Raw genomic sequence first — 17,396 nt, forward strand, 5'->3', positions numbered from 1 at the left:
GGTAACTCCCAGGTTCAAACCATTTTGTAATGTGCAAATATCTCCTAAAACTGGTGTGCTTTGCAAATTTTGATAAAATACGCAGTGTGCATGTGTCAAAGGCATCATAAATTCAGAACTGTTATAAATTTCAGGTGATCTTCCCTCTGGTTTGACAAAGCAGAGGCCAAGACTTGTAAAAAGAAAAGAGGAAGCTGCCACAATACCACTAGTAAAAGAGGAAATGGATCCAGATGTGGAAATCAACTGCTCAGATGACAGATCCCTTTCTGGTAAGAACAATAAAATAAATTATTATATTGACATAATTTATTTTTCCAACAATGGCCTTTTCAGTCGCAGAGTGTGTTTTACATAACCTTATCCCCTGTCTGTTCTCCTTTGTGTGAGCAGCCAAATAGTCCCAAACATCGGTTGTAACCGTTGTTCATTATTCTTGTGTACTTTCATATTGTAACGTAGGGCGTTTCGATCACATTTCCCCTCCCTTAAAATGTTACATTGGTTACCCATTAAATTTCGCATTCAGTTTAAGATACTGCTCATTACTTTTAAGGCAATCCATGGTCTTGCACCAGCGTATTTAATTGAATTGATCACCCTTAGGACTCAGTGTACATATAATCTTAGATCTACTAATGAGCTTCTTCTTCAGCCTCCTCGAGTAAAAACTCTAAAGACATTAGGTGATCGTAGCTTTGTAGCGGCTGCACCAGCTTTATGGAACAAATTACCACGTGCAGTCCGCCATTCTCAAAACGTACAAACATTCAAGAAAGCCCTTAAGACTCATTTATTTCGGAAAGCTTATAATTTACAGAATATCTGATCAAGTATGAATTTATAGTTGATGTTACGCAATTTTATAGTTGGAATATTAATTAGCTTTAGATTTTTCCATTTTTCATGTAACTGATTTGATTGTAAATAGTAGAATTCTAGTTTTTGTCATTGTAAAGCGCACGAGAGCATCTTCTCATGTATCATGCGCTATAGAAGCAATAAAATTATTATTATTATTATTATAGTAGAAGCACTTGAATCTCAAATCTTGGCAGAGTGACACAAAGATAACCTTTTATTTGTGGTACCCTTGCGTCCCATTTAGAATATATCAGTTCAATTCTTAAGCAGTAGTGCTTACTTATTGACCATTTCAGCCAGTCAGTCAAGTGTACATGTATTTCCTCCCATTTGCCATCCCGATCCAGTGAGCTGAATTGCAGGGGGTTAGGGACAATGTTTCATATTTAAGACAGATTAATTAAGAGTTGTGTTCATTACTGATATTTCATGGTAAAAATAATGTAATTAACTTATGGTTCCAAGTACTTGTCACTTTATATGGACTTGATATAGCTAAATCTAACCCTAACGGTAACTCATTGTTCCATTTATTTTGTCCCTTTATGAAATGGACATGATGTAGCAAATTATTGTTTTTTTCCTTTGGTTTTTCAGAATTATCTGAAGTCAAGGAAGCTGCCTCTGTGGAAGATGATGGAGCAATCTCCAGACAAACACCCAGTCCTTCCTCAGCTATTTTGACTTTTGTCCCTGATAAAGATGTAAAAGAGATTGTCACCAGGCCTCAGGTGGACAACATAATTACTTCCAGTGCTGAGAAGCAAATGGTGTTGAGAGACAGAAGGTCTGTTATCCAAGATAGCAGTCCTTACAGAAGAAGAAGACTTTCTGTTGTCTTGGAGCATTCTACATTAAGTACCGTTAAAGGAGGTGAATTGAATAAAGTTCCCATTGATGAACTGGAGGCTGACTCTGCTGAAATGTTTGCCAAGAGTGATAGTGACATACCTTTTACAGGCTTGGCTGACAAAAAGGCTTGCAGTAGTGAGAATAAAATGGATGCTCAATCCCCAGATACAAAGCATGAAAGTGGAACCTCTGAACTTGCAAGTGAACCAGACAATGAATGTCTTGAAACACCTGAATGTATAGATCCAGTAAAATATGGAAGTGGCACCAGAAACCCTGATACATCTACATTCACAGACAAATCTGAAAATGAAAGTAAAACCTCTGGTGGTAATGACAACATAATAATTAAAGGCATTCAAGGGACTTCTGAACCTCTGCATGAATCAAAAGAAGAATCCACACCAAGCAAGAAGTTCAGTGTCATAGTAACCACAGTATCCAAGCCATCATTACCAAATAGTCAATTTTCCCAATCTAAAAGTGCTATTTCGAACACTGAAGTGTCTTCCACTCTGTCGGTAAAAAAAGACGTCAGGAACACAGCATTGAAAGACAATGAACCGGTTGTTTCATCCAGTGGAGCTGTTTGTCTTTCTATAAATAGTACCAAAAGTGAAAGTAAGATTTGTCAAGAGGTCTCTGATGCAAAAGAAGTTGAGCAGCCTGTGTTTAGGCTGGGCCAGGAAGGCAACTACTCCTCCTATGTAAATCAGTTCAGAACCAATACCCTTGCCTTAAACAAGCAGCAACAGATGGAACAACGAGACAAAAAACGCAGTGTCAGTCACAAATTCAGCCTAAATGAGTTTAAGTGGCATGGAGATACTTGCGGTACCAAAGAGGTCATTCTAAACACTTTGCGATTTTCTATAGTTGGTCTTGAGAATGCTATTCCTTCTGCCTTCATGCATCCATCATGGCCTGTTCAACGATCCACCTGGGTAAGGGCTGTTCACATGTCAAAGACGCCAAAAGAGTTTGCAGCTGCTTTATCCTTTCTTGAAAGTTCTATTAGACCAATTTGCTATCTGTCTGTATGGAATGATTCTGTAGGCCACGTGGAACTTCGTCGTGTTATATCTGAGGCACGACACACAGGAATCAAGAAGAAGGATCACAAAGAAGAGGAAGAGGAATCTGAACTTGATCGAAAAGGATTTGGTAAGTGTTGTTATTGTTATTGTTATGTTTATTCTTCTACAGCTAATGTGCAAATCAATATTATTCCTTTCAATGTTTGATTTTGCTTAATCGTGAACTGTCTGATAGAATGTAAAATGAGGAGATGATTTTTCAATGGTTGCTCTAGGAAACACAGAGTGATAGAAATACATTCCTTACCCTATTAATATTCCTTGAATTGATAAGTCTTTAACGTGGCAGAAAGGTGATTTCAATCATTCAGGCAGATAGCTTCAACGTTTTTCACCTTCTTAACTCTTCACTCAGTAGTAATAATAATAATAATAATAATAATAATAATAATAATAATAATACCGAAACTTCGTAGCAGCACGAAGTAATATCGCTTTGATGATCCATATGATGTTTTTGAAAATCATCTTTAATCAAGACATGTTTTGGATGAAACATCATCCATCGTCAGTTGTACAATGAGAAATAAACTAAAGTTGAGCAATAAATAGTGTAATGAAGTGAGATATAACATGAATAATTAAGGATGAAGGCGAGAACAGAACAACCACGAAACAAAACAGAAAAAACCAGACTATTTAAGCTAAGAAAAGAAACTAATTAGTATGAAAAGGATAAATTACTTTAATTTTCAATTGGAAATGTGTGGAAGCAGAGTCGAGGATTTTAAAACAGTCTTCTGAACACCGGGAGCGACAATTTTCAAAACCTCTCAAGTGCTTAAAGATGTGGGAATGTTTGTTGGAGTCGAGATGTTCACAGATGCGAGTGGCAAAGTGTCTATTGGTTTTTTCTGTTTTGTTTCGTGGTTGTTCTGTTCTCGCCTTCATCCTTAATTATTCATGTTATATCTCACTTTGTTGCACTATTTATTGCTCAACTTTAGTTTATTTCTCATTGTACAACTGACGATGGATGATGTTTCATCTGAAACATGTCTTGATTAAAGATAATTTTCAAAAACATTGTATGGATCATCAATAATAATAATAATAATAATAATAATAGAGTGGTTTTCAAATGAGTGTCGTAAAACCAAAACCAAATTAATTACTTTGGCCAATCAAAAAGGACGGAGATAATGCAGTAAACCAATCAAAACTCGAAGTAATTACACGTAGCCGACACAAGGCACGGGAAAATGTGCACGCGCAAGCCATGATTTGTTTTGGTTTCACTTCTGATTGGTTGAAAAATTGGCGCGAGAACTTTGAACCAATCATTAAGTGAAGTAATTATAAACCAAAGCAATTCGCTAATTACTTTCGACACTCCATTGAAAACCACTCTAATAATAATAATAATAATAATAATAATAATAATAATAATAATAATTTATTCATTTCTACTGCCCATCTTAACATGACTATGATCAGATGCGCATTCTTAATTATAAATACGAGAAATAATGTATCAGTGGTGTAAGGAAGTCAATGGACTTTATTCTAAATTGTTAGCAAGGGGATAAGAGGACCTCTGTAAATGCCCTAAGTGACACAAGGCACGAGGAGGATAGGTAACAGGATAACAGTTTGAGAACGTTGTAAAAGATGACTTAAATTTATTTTTTTTTATTCCGTATATTATTAGTGAATTACACTTGGGTGCCCCATCACCAAGTTTGGAAACAGAAAGGTGAAGAGTACAGGTTGTTTGGCGGCGGTGGGTGGGTGTGGACAAGTGGGCTCCAGTGCAGAAAAAGGAAACGAGGACAAGATAAAAAAGACACCTTCGTTAACAAAAAGCGCAAACTGTTGGACACCACTAACAAGATTTCCGCCGCCAAAGCTAAGAAAAGAGCAGATGCTTTGCAAAAGGAAGCCCTTAAACCTGCTTCCAAAGTAGGTGCACATCAGGTTCTTCCCCAGAGTGGCACAAAGCAAACAGAGAAAAATGTAGCTCCTCAACAAGGGGTCTTGACAACATCAACAGCCACTCCAGCCGTTCAAGGCACTGCACAATCTTCGAATACTTCCACTGTCCAAACTGCACCATTGCTGACGTCTTCCATGGTGCAATCCACTGTGAAGCACGCTCCAATTTCATCCTCGTCATTGATACCACAGTCGTCGACGCAAAGTACAGCTGCATCTGTCATAAATACAACGTCTTCAGCTTTTGCTCATTCTGTGACTTGCACTTCGTCAGAAGCACATTCCAAAGCAACACCATCCTCACAAGTAATGTCGAAAATTTCTTCTGCCTTGCCAACACCATCTCCAGCAATGGCATCAGCTTCTACCCTGGCACATCCAACGATTCAGCCAGTTACATCAGAGAATGGTTCTGTCATTGCAGAACCGCTACCTTCATCATCAAGTAATGTGAAACCTACAACCCCATCACAAGAAGAGTGTTCAAGAGTGATTCCCGTGTCTATCGCAGCTAAGGCTGCGGACTACGCAACATGCTCACTACTCTCAAAGAGCCCTTTAACAACCACGTTATCGCCTACCGAGGTATTACCGACTAAAACTGTGGCGGTTGGAAGTCCTCTATCAACCTCCACTTCATCTTTGTTGTCCAGTTCTTCAGAAGCAACCGGTGTTAACAAAACCTTTTCTTTTATAAGTTCGAACTCGAACTTGGTGAACTGCTCTACAAGTACGACGTCGTTTACTTCATCTATTTCTAAACAGTCTCTCAAAAAGACAACTGAGGACCTTGATTTGGAATCCATTTTATCAACCGAGGATCGCAAGATAGTGGACATTGCGCGGACAGAACTTCCCACAACATCACTTGTTTCGGTTACTTCTACTGTTCCTATATCAAAGGCTCAAGAGAATCCATCAACAGTATCTGAACCTGAGAATGGTTTCTCAGCTTCAAAAATCACGGATGCTGCTGAAATCAACACTAGTGGTGATTGTTTCCCTCCAGTTGGTGATGTTTTGTCTGATGTTGCCATGGATACCCCCTTTGATAATGGTAGTACGAATAGCTCTGTAGGAATGGAATCTTTAAAGAAACATTCTGATGATCAGAATTCTTCTGATACGATTATAGAAGTTGGCGAATCTCTGGCTATACTGAACTCGGATATATTGCATTCAGATGACCAAGTAAAATCAGTGGAATCGACAGTAACACAGAAGACTGCCGCCTCCAATACATCTTACCCTGAAGGCGAAATGCTAGTTAAAGAAAATCAAGGTACTTTAGAAATTGATTCTTGTGCGACGTCTCCACCGGTCAGTGATACAATCAATTGCTCACAACCTCAGTTACTGGAGCCTACTAGTATACACACTAACAATAACCTTCACAGTGGAAGTGTCAGAGTGCGTGAGACAGCAGCAGAAACTCTTCTGACAAAAGATAACGAAAATTGCGAGACTTCATCCTTATTAAATCAATTTAGCGCACAACTTGAAAAAAGGGATTCTAAAGACGAGCTTTTAACGGAAGTGCCGGATGCACCCGCGGAAAATCACAAACAAGATGACGTGGAGTCTTCAGGAGTAACAGAAGGACAAAGTCGAGAACCTGTTGATGAAGACGTAATTAAGAAAACAAACTTTGCAAGTTGTCAAATTTTGCCCTATTGTCAACGAAGTAATACACAAGAGATGCCAAGCTTAACAGCTGAAAGCAACTTGAAAGAAAATGAGATGATGTTTGAAACTGAAATAAAAGGGAACGACAATTCTGTGAAGACGTCTTTTTCAGAAGGTGACTTGAAAGGCAGCAACGGTGGTGCGACAAAACATGATAGCCAAGTTGTAAGTAATAGCTCGACAGTTAAAAATGATAGCAATTGCGCCGAGTCCAAGCTGATTTCAGACAAAGGTAATGCACATGGCCTTTGTAAAACCGATAAGAAAAACGATGCTAGTTCTACAGAAAATAACGTTTCTTCAATCACTACAGAGGATGAAGTAAGAGAAAGTGGTGTTATTGAATCATCTGTGACAGTGCCATCTGCCGGTGTAGCAACGCATGCGGCTACTTACCACCAAAGAGATGAACAAAGAACAGCACTTGTTATTCCCCACAAAAATACGAATGAAAGGGCTCCTGGACAAACTGTATGCGAGAACATTGTAGAGGGACTGGGGTCAATTAAGCCTTCCTCGTGTTATGCAACAGAACATGAACTTTCAAAGTCACTCATGAATGTTGAAGTGAGCAGCTCCAGTGGCTCTACTGATATTAGCACCACAACTGTTTCACAACCTCTTGCCGCTTCTGAACATGAGGAAAGAAGTAGACAGCAAGACGAACTCATCGATGTTGATGTTACGTCACTTAGTCCCTCACTAAAGCCTAGTTCTGTAACATTGTCTTCGGCCACTAATGACTTGCATGTCGACTCCTGCTCTCGTGTTGTACCACCAGCAGAGGGGACAGCCACGCAAGAAGCATTTCCTGCGGAGAAATCAGGTGTGGAAGGAGAAAGATCAAGAGTTTGTGGTGAAAACGTATTGCCCAAAGCATCATCAACATTAATTTCCACTGGCTCATCCGCTGCTTCCACAGTGTCACTGTTCGACAAGTTTGCAGATCCAAATGCAACAAGCACCTCAAACGGAGCTTCTAGTCTGCAAAGTATTAAATCATCAGAGTCGGTGTCAAAACAGTCAACTCCATCCCTGTCAGGACCAACTCAAGTTGTTATTTCGACTGATAACTCGTCTAAAGCATCTCCGACTTTTGCAACAGCCACGACGTCTTCCAGAAGTGTGCAGCTCACGACATCGAGTGTTTCGGTGTCAAGCGATGGAGTTGTAAGATCAACTCTTCAGGGTGTTGTACCTGGAAACTCTCAATCCCCCAAAGGTTTGGCTGTGACTGTGACACCCTCTGTAGTTAATACTACTGTAAGAGGTATTCCTTTGCAGAAAACACCAATCAAGGCTCGACCCCAAGGGCAATCCAGTCACTGTGTTCCAACAGTCCACAAACCCATACTTCCCTCACCGAGGCCACTTGCAGTAGCCACTAGCACAAGCGTACAGGGATCAAATGTTACTAGAGGTAGTGTCCAAACTTCATCCTCTAGCCAGTCTTCATCGGCCCCAGTAAAAAGTATCGCTGCATTAGTAGCTAGTCTTCCAACGTCAGCTGCAACTATATCACCTTCACAGCTGATACGTCTGGTGAGTTCTGACGGCAGATCCATCATCTTGCAAGGTTCACAGATAGCAGCAGCCCTTGCACAACAAGCAGGATCTCAACTTGGGCTTGCTGTACCAAAGAGTATAACATTGCAAGTGTCTGGTGCAGCCATACAACAAAGTCCTTCACCCAGGATTCCAAAGACTGTTGGCGCTACAACGTCAAGTGCCATCATTACTGTGCAGCGACCACAGCACCAGGCCGCGCAGATTAAGCCTCAGATTGTTGTCAAACCGAAGGTGGTGGCAAAACCAGTCGAAGAAGAGAAGTTTCCATCTCTGGAGCCACTCACCAAAGATCCTCGCTCTCTACTTAATCGAAGACTTGCCCGATGGCCCCTGCGTCATTCAGTTAAAAGCGTGTTTGCTTTACAAAAGCATGATCTCAGAAGACTTGGAAGGAAGGCTGGAATGAAAGAAGTAAGTGGATATGCGTATAGCTCACGTGCAGTGGGTGTTAACTGGCCTTCAGGAATCCCTCGTCCTTTGTTCAAGGTTGCGTGGCGTTTCCGCACTCAGAGTTTGAAGACCCTGGCAGGTGCAGGGCTTCAGCTGAGGATTCTTCACTCCTGCTTGAAATGGGATGAAATGAATGTTAGGCCACCACGTGGAAACAGCAATACTGTGTTTACCAGCTCAGGTGAGATTCAAACAATGCGTCTCCTTTGCTTCCCTCGTGAACACTTTTCAGTTGCATGCGTGCGGCGGATGAGTTTAGTTGATCTTCCTGCATGCATTTAGCTTTAGGATCTCACAAGTTGTTAATTGCTGGAGTCCAACGCAATGCTAGTAATTATTAATAAATACAAATTAATTAATTAATTAATTACTATCTGGCTTGCTAATCACCCAGTTTTGCAGTCAAAAACTGAATTGTTAAGGGCGCAGCTCGACGAGGTAGGACCGAAGGAGCTGTGCTGCCGGCTACGCGCTTGGCCCCTGAACACGGCCCATGCATGACCTGGGAGCACAGCACCGCAGGGGAGTCGATTTTGCTGAGGGAAGGAAACCGGAGAAAAACCCTGAAACTCAAGCCACATACGAACGTAGGATGCAATCCCGGGTCCGCAGAGGTGGGAGGCACGAGTGGTACCACACTACCACCCTATGACTGCCTCATCGGTGAAATGATTGATTGTTGCTTTGGTCAGTGCAAAAATCACATATTTGTAAGTTCAAAGATTATTTGTCATTCCTTTCAGGTACAACCACAACAGAAATTACCGACAGGAAATTTGTTTCGGCGGATGGTCTCAATTGCAAGTATATGGTGCGAAAAGTGGTCCGTACGCTTACCAGGCCAGTCGTTGAACCACCAAAACCAACACCCACGAAAAGCATGCGCGGCCGTACACTTCGGCCTAAGATTGTGCTACAACCCGTTGACGACGACGATGAACGGCGCGCACCTAATCAGCCAATAGTGTTGGAGGCTTGGTACCCTGAGGTTAGGAACGAGACCTTTTGACGATTACTGCGGCCACGTTGTTTTGAAAAGCGACATGGTCTCAGCCGGCTATCCATGCGTAATGGCTGTATAATAACAGAATTTGAGATAACTGCCTCATCGGTTAAAGGTCTATTTCTCCACCCCCAGTAGTTTCGCTGTTCTGGCCTCATTATCAATTTCGTTTTCATGTCCGGTGATGATGAAATGTAGAGAGGTAGTGGAAAAATTAAAAGCCTGCAGCTTTGTTTTAGGCCAAGCGGAATTTAGAGGTTAAATGACTTGAAAAACAAAGTAAACGTTTGTGCCCTTTACCGCATCTGGAGCAATCACACCTTGTAGATACTTTAAAATTCACACTACACGCTAAGTATGTGTAATCGCATGGGCCCGAAGGCAATTGAGGATTAATTTCACGCGTCTTTTCAATCCTTAATTTCCCTCGGACCCATGCGATGACATGTTTATCACCTAAAGGGCAAAATTATTGAAGGAACCCCGTTCAATGCCGCGACAAATGACAATCAACGTAATGCGCTTTCATCCGGTTAGAGCTCAATTCAATAAATCGTTGCTGACAACGGAAATAGCGCTTAAAATGTATTTTATATGTGAAAAAAAGCAGTTTAATCGGAGTCAGAATCTGGAAGAAGATTCTTTTGTACATGTAACTTCACTTGATCAGAAAAGCAACCGTTAACCAATCAGATCAAGTAATCATGCCCTCTTCATTACCAAAAGTGCCCTCGCTGTTAAGAAAAGATGTACTCCGTCTCAGCTAATCAACATTCAGTAATTTTGCCCCGTATGTGAGAAAAACCGTAGAACCGAATGCTTTCTTTTTTCAAACCAGGCGAAACTCGAACTTTGGGAGATTCGTCAATATCACGAGCGCATTGAGCGCGAGAAGGCCTTGGAACGAGAAAAGAAAGAACAACAGGAAGCATTAAAGAGGGCAGCAGAATTACGAGCCGCCGCAAATCAACGGAAACAGCAAGAACAGCAAGCGCGACAGCAGCAACAGCATTTGCTCAAGATGAATAAGAAGAAGGTTCAAAATGCTATCAAGACTCAACAAAAAAAATTGCCGTTTTGAAACCTGCCGTAGCTTCCCCATCTGTCACATACAAGCCCACTGTTGCACCACCCGTCCCCCCTGGGGTATTGCGGCGCACGTTGCCTGTTCTAACCCCGACGGTATCAACCAAACTTCCAGGGACTGCCTCGGGAACAGCACCCCAGATGCGAACGCAGATTGCACGTCTCGCCTTGAATAGAGCTGCTACTCCACATGTACAAAGATTGCAGCCCAAGCCTACAGTCATTCAGCGGGTCAACCAAACGCAAGCAGCCTCCAGTCAGATCACCAGAGTTCATGTCCCAGTTACAACTCTTGGTAACACAGGTGAGACGAGGTTCATTAGGCGAATTGTGTTGTTCGCTTAGCATTCCCTTACAAAGTCTTGCTTTTTGTTCCAACAAAGTGAGTTGATGTAAACGTGCGCTTTGCGAGACTAAATTGGTATGTCATCAGTCGTTTCCTCTATTTTAATGGGGGTAGGGGGCTCAATGATTATTTAGCTTTTTCTTGGAAACACCTCGTATTTCAAACAACTTTTTTAGATATTCAAAAACACTCACTTTTGTTGCAGTCGCACGTCCTGTTACACTCGTCACAGGAACACCAACTCTTGTCCGAGGAACCAATCCCTTGACTGCATCTCGAATGAAACATTCCTCCAAGGAGCAAATCAAGCAAGCAAGCAAAGCAAAATCCCGCAAGGGGGGTGGGGCTGCTGGCACACCCATGTTGCACAATAAGAAGTACATGACCATAGAGGCAAGACAAGATACAAACAGGCAAGTCAAACAATTCAGTGTTAGGTTTACGTGGTGCCTTTAGGTTTGTTTGTGAGGCACCCATGTGGAAGGTATTGCATGAAAAAAGCAATTTTTCTTAGAGTGGGACAGCTCGCTATATGTACAGATATAATTTAATTGCTACGAAAAAAAAAAGAGTTCATTTTTTCTTCGGATTCACTTGCCGAATGTTTAAACATGTTTGGGCCTAGGAGAAAATGGTTGCACGTAAAATACATAATATAAATGGTTTAACCTTACGCCCCAGAGGGGTTCCCTATTGACCAGTAAAATCTATGGCGGCAGTTTTGCTCATAGGAAGGAAATGGTTAATTGCTTTGAATTTTCCAGTTGAAGGTGAAGCACATGCGCGCCTTTAAGACGAAAAGAGGCGGTTGTTGGTCATGCTAGCAATTTAACACGTGATTCATGAACCCCTCGTGTAGTTCTACGACCATTCGAGCATACTCGGTGACAACTTCATTATTCCTTCTGTGTTTCCTACTCTCATACACTATTGAAACGGTCTTCGATTGTAAATCTAAACAAAGTTTAGAAATAAGTGGGTGTTATTTACTTTGCTCCTTAGAATTGCCATTTGTAGAAAGGTCCTTGATTTTATGTTGGACAAAATTGATCGCAATGAAGAGATTGAACGTAGGAAAGAAGAGAAAAAACGCGCGAAGGAAGAAACCCAAGCTCTTAAGCTTGAAAAACAGAAGGCGTCCAAGCTTGGTATGTTATTGCAAAAACGAAAGGAGGCCCTGAAGAAAGAGATTGTGAGAAAGAGGGATCTTCTTGAGAGGGACCTTATGTTGGAGCTCCAGCACAACCACCCGAACAAACGAAGGAAAGAAAGAACAAACTCGCAAAGTACCCCAGAGGGACCCAAGGCTAAAAAGAGGAAGACTGAAGATGAACGACTGTTTTGCGTATGCAAGACGCCTTATGATCCAACCCAGTGAGGCTTTATACTTTGTTATTATTGTGTTGTTTTGTTGCTCCTTTTGGTTGAGACCTGGTTAAGCTGATACCCGTTACCTGCGGTGATCTCTAGCTCTCATGCATTTCAATTTCCGCAAATCAAATATATGAACATTTCATATACAGAAAACACCCGAATATAAGATCCTAGAATTTAAGATCCCGTTGGGGTAAACATTTTATTTTAGATCCCACTTACATAAGAACCAGGTGAGCCTAAAAAATTAAACAGGTTGTTGTTTTAGATAATGACCTTCAAATTTCAGCGACTGGAACAAATTGCACTTTAAACTGCACAGATCATGTTCAAAACGTATCTTTTATCGCTATGAAAGATAAAGGTATCAGCGTCCTCGTCTGAGGAAATCAGTTGTACCACATCATAGAGTAGATATCTTTTGTGGAAATAAGATCCAATTTCAGAACCTAGATAGCCTAAAACTATGAGAACTTATGTAGCCTAACTTGGAGTAATCTTGGTTCCTATATACGGGTGTTAACTGTATTCTATAGCATTCAAATTAAATCTAATTAGTAAAATCATACGAAAATCAGTGGCAATATAAGCTTACAGGTTTGGGCCTCTTTTATAATGGCGGCTGAATAAAATATTCCTTTGTTTTAATGCTGATAAGCCTCTCTAGCCTCGCTACGACGAACAAATTCAAAATAATATTTGTTTCAAAATGAGGGCAGCAGGTCTAATAAATACAAAAAATGAAAAAGTGGTGGCCATTTGTGAAAGTGGTCTATTAGTTAACTTGTCTCTCAGGATTTTCTTTCGTGATCTCTTTACAGTCTATTTTTAAAACGCGAACTCTACCCTAAAAGAAGGTCAGTAAGAAGAGGTCGGCCCCTCTAACGATTATTATGACTACTAAACCGAGATACTTCATGCACACTTCCCTGCAGTCCCCATACAGTTTTGCTCTTTTCCTTTGTTCCATTTGCGTTAGGTTTTACGTCGGATGTGACATGTGCGCAAACTGGTTTCATGGAGCCTGTGTCCAGGTTACCCCAGAAACCGCGAAAAATATGGACGAGTGGACTTGTGCCGACTGTACGCAGGCCCGACGTGGTGTGGAAGAGGAAGAGCTATACTGCCTCTGCCGTCAGCCCTACGATGAAAGGAAGTATGTTCTGTGGTGTTTGGGTTGAAGGAGGGTGAAAGTGATGGGGCAAGAGAATTAAAGAAAATAACGACAACGCTTTTAACGGCTTTAAGTACTCGGTACACTGTTGTATCCGCCGTGACCAGTTTACATGTGGCTGTCACATGTGTCATTCATTTATGACATTTTGTCGCTGTATTTATTAAAGTTTGTTATCCTTATTCATGCGCTGATTCAATAGATACTAATATACTGCGTGCGGAAAACATGATATCATTCTAGAACTAACGTGCCCTGCAAACACACGAGCTATTACGTTTTGGAAACTTCTGTTAATGTTAGCTATTGTGCGAAAAGGTGGAGTTTTTGCTTCCCTTCTCTCAAAAAAGGATTAATATTTTAACACAAAGAGAGCAATACCTAAATGCCGAGATATCCAATTGTTCTTTATACTTGATTTGTCAGATTTATATTGGTTGCGATAAATGCCAAGATTGGTTCCATGGTGCTTGTGTTGGTATCACAGCTGCTGAAGCGGAGAATATCGAATTTTACACTTGCCCACGATGCAGTCAATCCCAGGCGCAAGAGAATAAACAACCGCTGACCGCTAAGGACTACGATTCACTTAAACGACTTCTTCGTTCTTTACAGGTAAACGCTAGAGTTTGATTAAAAAAAGACCAACGGTTGGAATGTTTTTCGGATAAGGTTTACTTTTGCCGACGCCCAAACTGTTCCTTTCCCCGCCCTTCCTCAAGACCGAATGCTAGTCTTTGCTTTCTTTTTTCTGTCTTAAAAATATTAACAACGACGACGTCAACAAAAGCGTTGTGTGGAAAAAAAAACTTGTCGCTATTGTAATCATTTCGAGATTATTTCACGTTCTTTCAAGGTGTAAATAGTGCGGTACACAGGAATTAAAACTAGAAAAAGATTGGAAGTGTAAAAGAATATAAAATATTGGGAATTTATAGTTGGGTTTTCAAAGCCCTTGGTTGTTTATGAGATAACTGGCAATAAATGTACCAAAATGTAAAAGGGACGTGCAGATTGTGCAGAAGCCGACTTTTTTTCTCCTCAATTTATATTAGGTTTTGGCTTTCTCATTCTCGTGGCGCCGTCGTTGCTTGAAATAGGGAAGTAAAAAATATGTTTTGCTTTCCGAGATATTCACAATTTTGAGATTTATTACAGGCATGTGTACAGTTTGTGACATCATCAATTTTCGAACAAAAACTCTCGGAAACGAGAGAAGATGTTCCAAAATAGAAAACACCATTCTTCATCATTTTTAAAGGTCTTCAAAATAGGAAGATATCTGTTTACAAGCATTGTTCTTGTTATTCAAATGTGCCAACCACAAGAACAAAAGACCCCTTGTTTTGACGTCCAATGAGACTCTGGTTCGCACATTAATGACAACAGGTGACGTCAAAGATATCTCCTCTACAGGCAAGATATTTTTTACTTGATAGGCACGTTAAGCAACGACGCCGGACACCAGCTCAAAACAAGAATATCGTTGGTTAAAAAAAAGAGAAATAACCGTGCTGTACGTGCAGCACGCGGGAGGCGCGGTGGCCTCAAAGTTAGTGTGCTCGACTCCGGACTGAGTGGTTCGGGTTGCGGTTGTCTTTGCAATTGCTTAAACTCACAAATGCCTAATATGAGGCAATGGCGACGGTAACGATATATCGGCGAAACAACAGCTTATGAGCAGAAGGCTCTTCTCAACTCTGCACTTGTTTATCACGTTTCTTTGCAGTCAACTGCAAGGCAACAACCAATGTGAGAATGCGCGGTTTGTGGAGATCGGCAGCAAGACTAGTCAAGAATAATAAATGTATTTTGTTCTTACATTTTTACTCCATTCATATCTGTTTTATTCCGTATTTGTCGTGATAAAAGAGTTGGAATAATGGAACACTGATGTTTATGATATGAAGTGATGACGTCTCGTTACAGTCGCTGTCCCTATTGCCGCAGTTCCCCGTTACCAATTGCAAGGTGCTTAGAGGCTCAAATATCTTGCCAAAGTAATATTTTTTGCTGCTGTTGTTTTTGTTTCTCGCAGAGTCATAAGATGGCCTGGCCATTCCTTGAACCAGTAAGCGCAGATGAGGTACCCGATTATCATGAGGTCATCACGGATCCTATCGGTAAGGCGAACATCATTAATGCGGAATGATTAATAGTCGCTTTGGCATTGCGTTTCCTCGTATCTGTCTTTGTAAGTCCTTTCGTCTACCTATGCTCTCGTATGTTTCTGGTCGTTTCTGTCTGCGGTGAATGCCGTTTGATCGTAACTTACAGGTTTATGGTTGGTACGTTGTGATCCAGGATCCTTTAGTCCTTTACAATCCATGAATGACGATTCAGTTTACCAATCTTGTAACACACGTAGTTCCCTTGTAAGTACTAGAAACGTAGCCGGCGATGTAATGTCTGGTATTTACAGCGGATCTTCGTTTTATACCAGATTTGCTCTGGGGCACGTGTAAACAATATGCTTTTTTTCTCAGTATTGAATTGTTGCTTTCTTGCTATTAGATCTATCAACTGTGGAGGAACGCATGAACTCCAAGGCGTATCCATCACTGGAATCATTTGTCAGTGATATCACCAAGATTTTTGACAACTGCCGCTACTTCAACCAGCGAGACTCTCCTTACTACCGCTGTGCTGAAGTGTTGGAGAGCTTCTTTGTACAGAAACTGCGTGCGTGGAAATCTAAAAAATAACATTTTGTGATGCCTATCTATCTCGTGCTTTCTTAGTATTAGATCTATCAACTGTTGAAGAACGCATGAACTCCAAGGCGTATCCATCGCTGGAATCATTTGTCAGTGATATCACCAAGATTTTTGACAACTGCCGCTACTTCAACCAGCGAGACTCTCCTTACTACCGCTGTGTTGAAGTGTTGGAGAGCTTCTTTGTACAGAAATTGCGTGCGTGGAAATCTAAAAAATAACATTTTGTGATGCCTTTCTATCTCGTGAAATTATACAAAGGAGAGTCAACGCCGCTTAAGCGTCATTTGCCCCTGACGGAAGATTGAGTGACGAAATTAATGTATTGACGATCCTGTGTTTATTAAAAGGAAAGGGTAATTGAAGCAACGTTAAACATTGGACAGTGTATTAAACTGAACTTGATATTGAATGTGTTCAGCGTTTGTTATCCGAACACTCATACCATACACAGTCCGTTCTTAGCGATCTTCCCATGTCCGCGGACCCTGCAAGGAAATTAAAACTATCCCTTCCGTAATTAACAAATAAAGACATTCATTCTTGGTTTCTCTAATCAGTTAATATGTTTATTTTGTGCCTTAGTACCCTAGCTATCACTTGGTACATTTTTTTTGCAGTGTCACTTCCACTAGTAAAAAGAAGTCAAATTATTTGTAATCTTAATACAGTTTAAGTTTTAAAAAGCATCTTCACTGTAAGGAGATAAGATTCCTGATCTTAAGTGAAGTCGGTAAGTCACGGTTGTTCACCAATGTCTGGTTGCACTGATGAAAATGTTTTTTTTTTTTCTAATTCTGTAATTCCTTATCCGAACCAGCAATTGAAGCACATTATTATTGCATGAACCTTGCCCTCTCTCGTGCTCGTTTCTTACTAAAATAACCCGATTTGTTGAAACTGCCAGCTTGCTCCTTATCTTTCGTTGGAATTCAACAATAAATAAAGAAGAAGATCTCTTTGACCAAGTGAAGTGGCGAGGTGAGCTGGTGACCAACCATCTCTGTTCGCCCTTTTGACGTCAGCACCCAGCTCGACCAATAACTTCGCAGATTCAATCCTTCCATCCCTTATACACTGATGCAATGGAGTGTCCCCAGCCTCGTTTATAGCGTTGATATTTACACCTTTCCTTAGCAACCGATTGATCTCTGCACGGTCTCTTCTATTGACTGCATCTTGAAATTCCTTTTGAGTTTGTCTTGTTTCCTGGTACTTGGAAGATGCACCCCCCACCGCCTGA

The 17,396-nt window shown here is 41.0% G+C and overlaps 1 protein-coding gene across 1 annotated transcript in view; it reads left to right on the plus strand.

Annotated features, from left to right (window-relative positions):
- Positions 1–17,396, plus strand: part of LOC138058948 (nucleosome-remodeling factor subunit BPTF-like) — a 23,574-nt gene extending 6,178 nt beyond the window's left edge. The window contains 12 exon segments of the mRNA XM_068904415.1: positions 135–272; positions 1,462–2,880; positions 4,465–8,634; positions 9,197–9,441; positions 10,295–10,523; positions 10,526–10,846; positions 11,094–11,301; positions 11,891–12,262; positions 13,242–13,422; positions 13,863–14,051; positions 15,475–15,559; positions 15,951–17,396. Coding sequence (XP_068760516.1) covers positions 135–272; positions 1,462–2,880; positions 4,465–8,634; positions 9,197–9,441; positions 10,295–10,523; positions 10,526–10,846; positions 11,094–11,301; positions 11,891–12,262; positions 13,242–13,422; positions 13,863–14,051; positions 15,475–15,559; positions 15,951–16,141 — 7,748 coding nt within the window. The 3' untranslated portion in view covers positions 16,142–17,396.

Source organism: Montipora capricornis, chromosome 8, assembly GCF_036669925.1.
Source record: "Montipora capricornis isolate CH-2021 chromosome 8, ASM3666992v2, whole genome shotgun sequence".
Lineage (NCBI taxonomy): Eukaryota > Metazoa > Cnidaria > Anthozoa > Scleractinia > Acroporidae > Montipora > Montipora capricornis.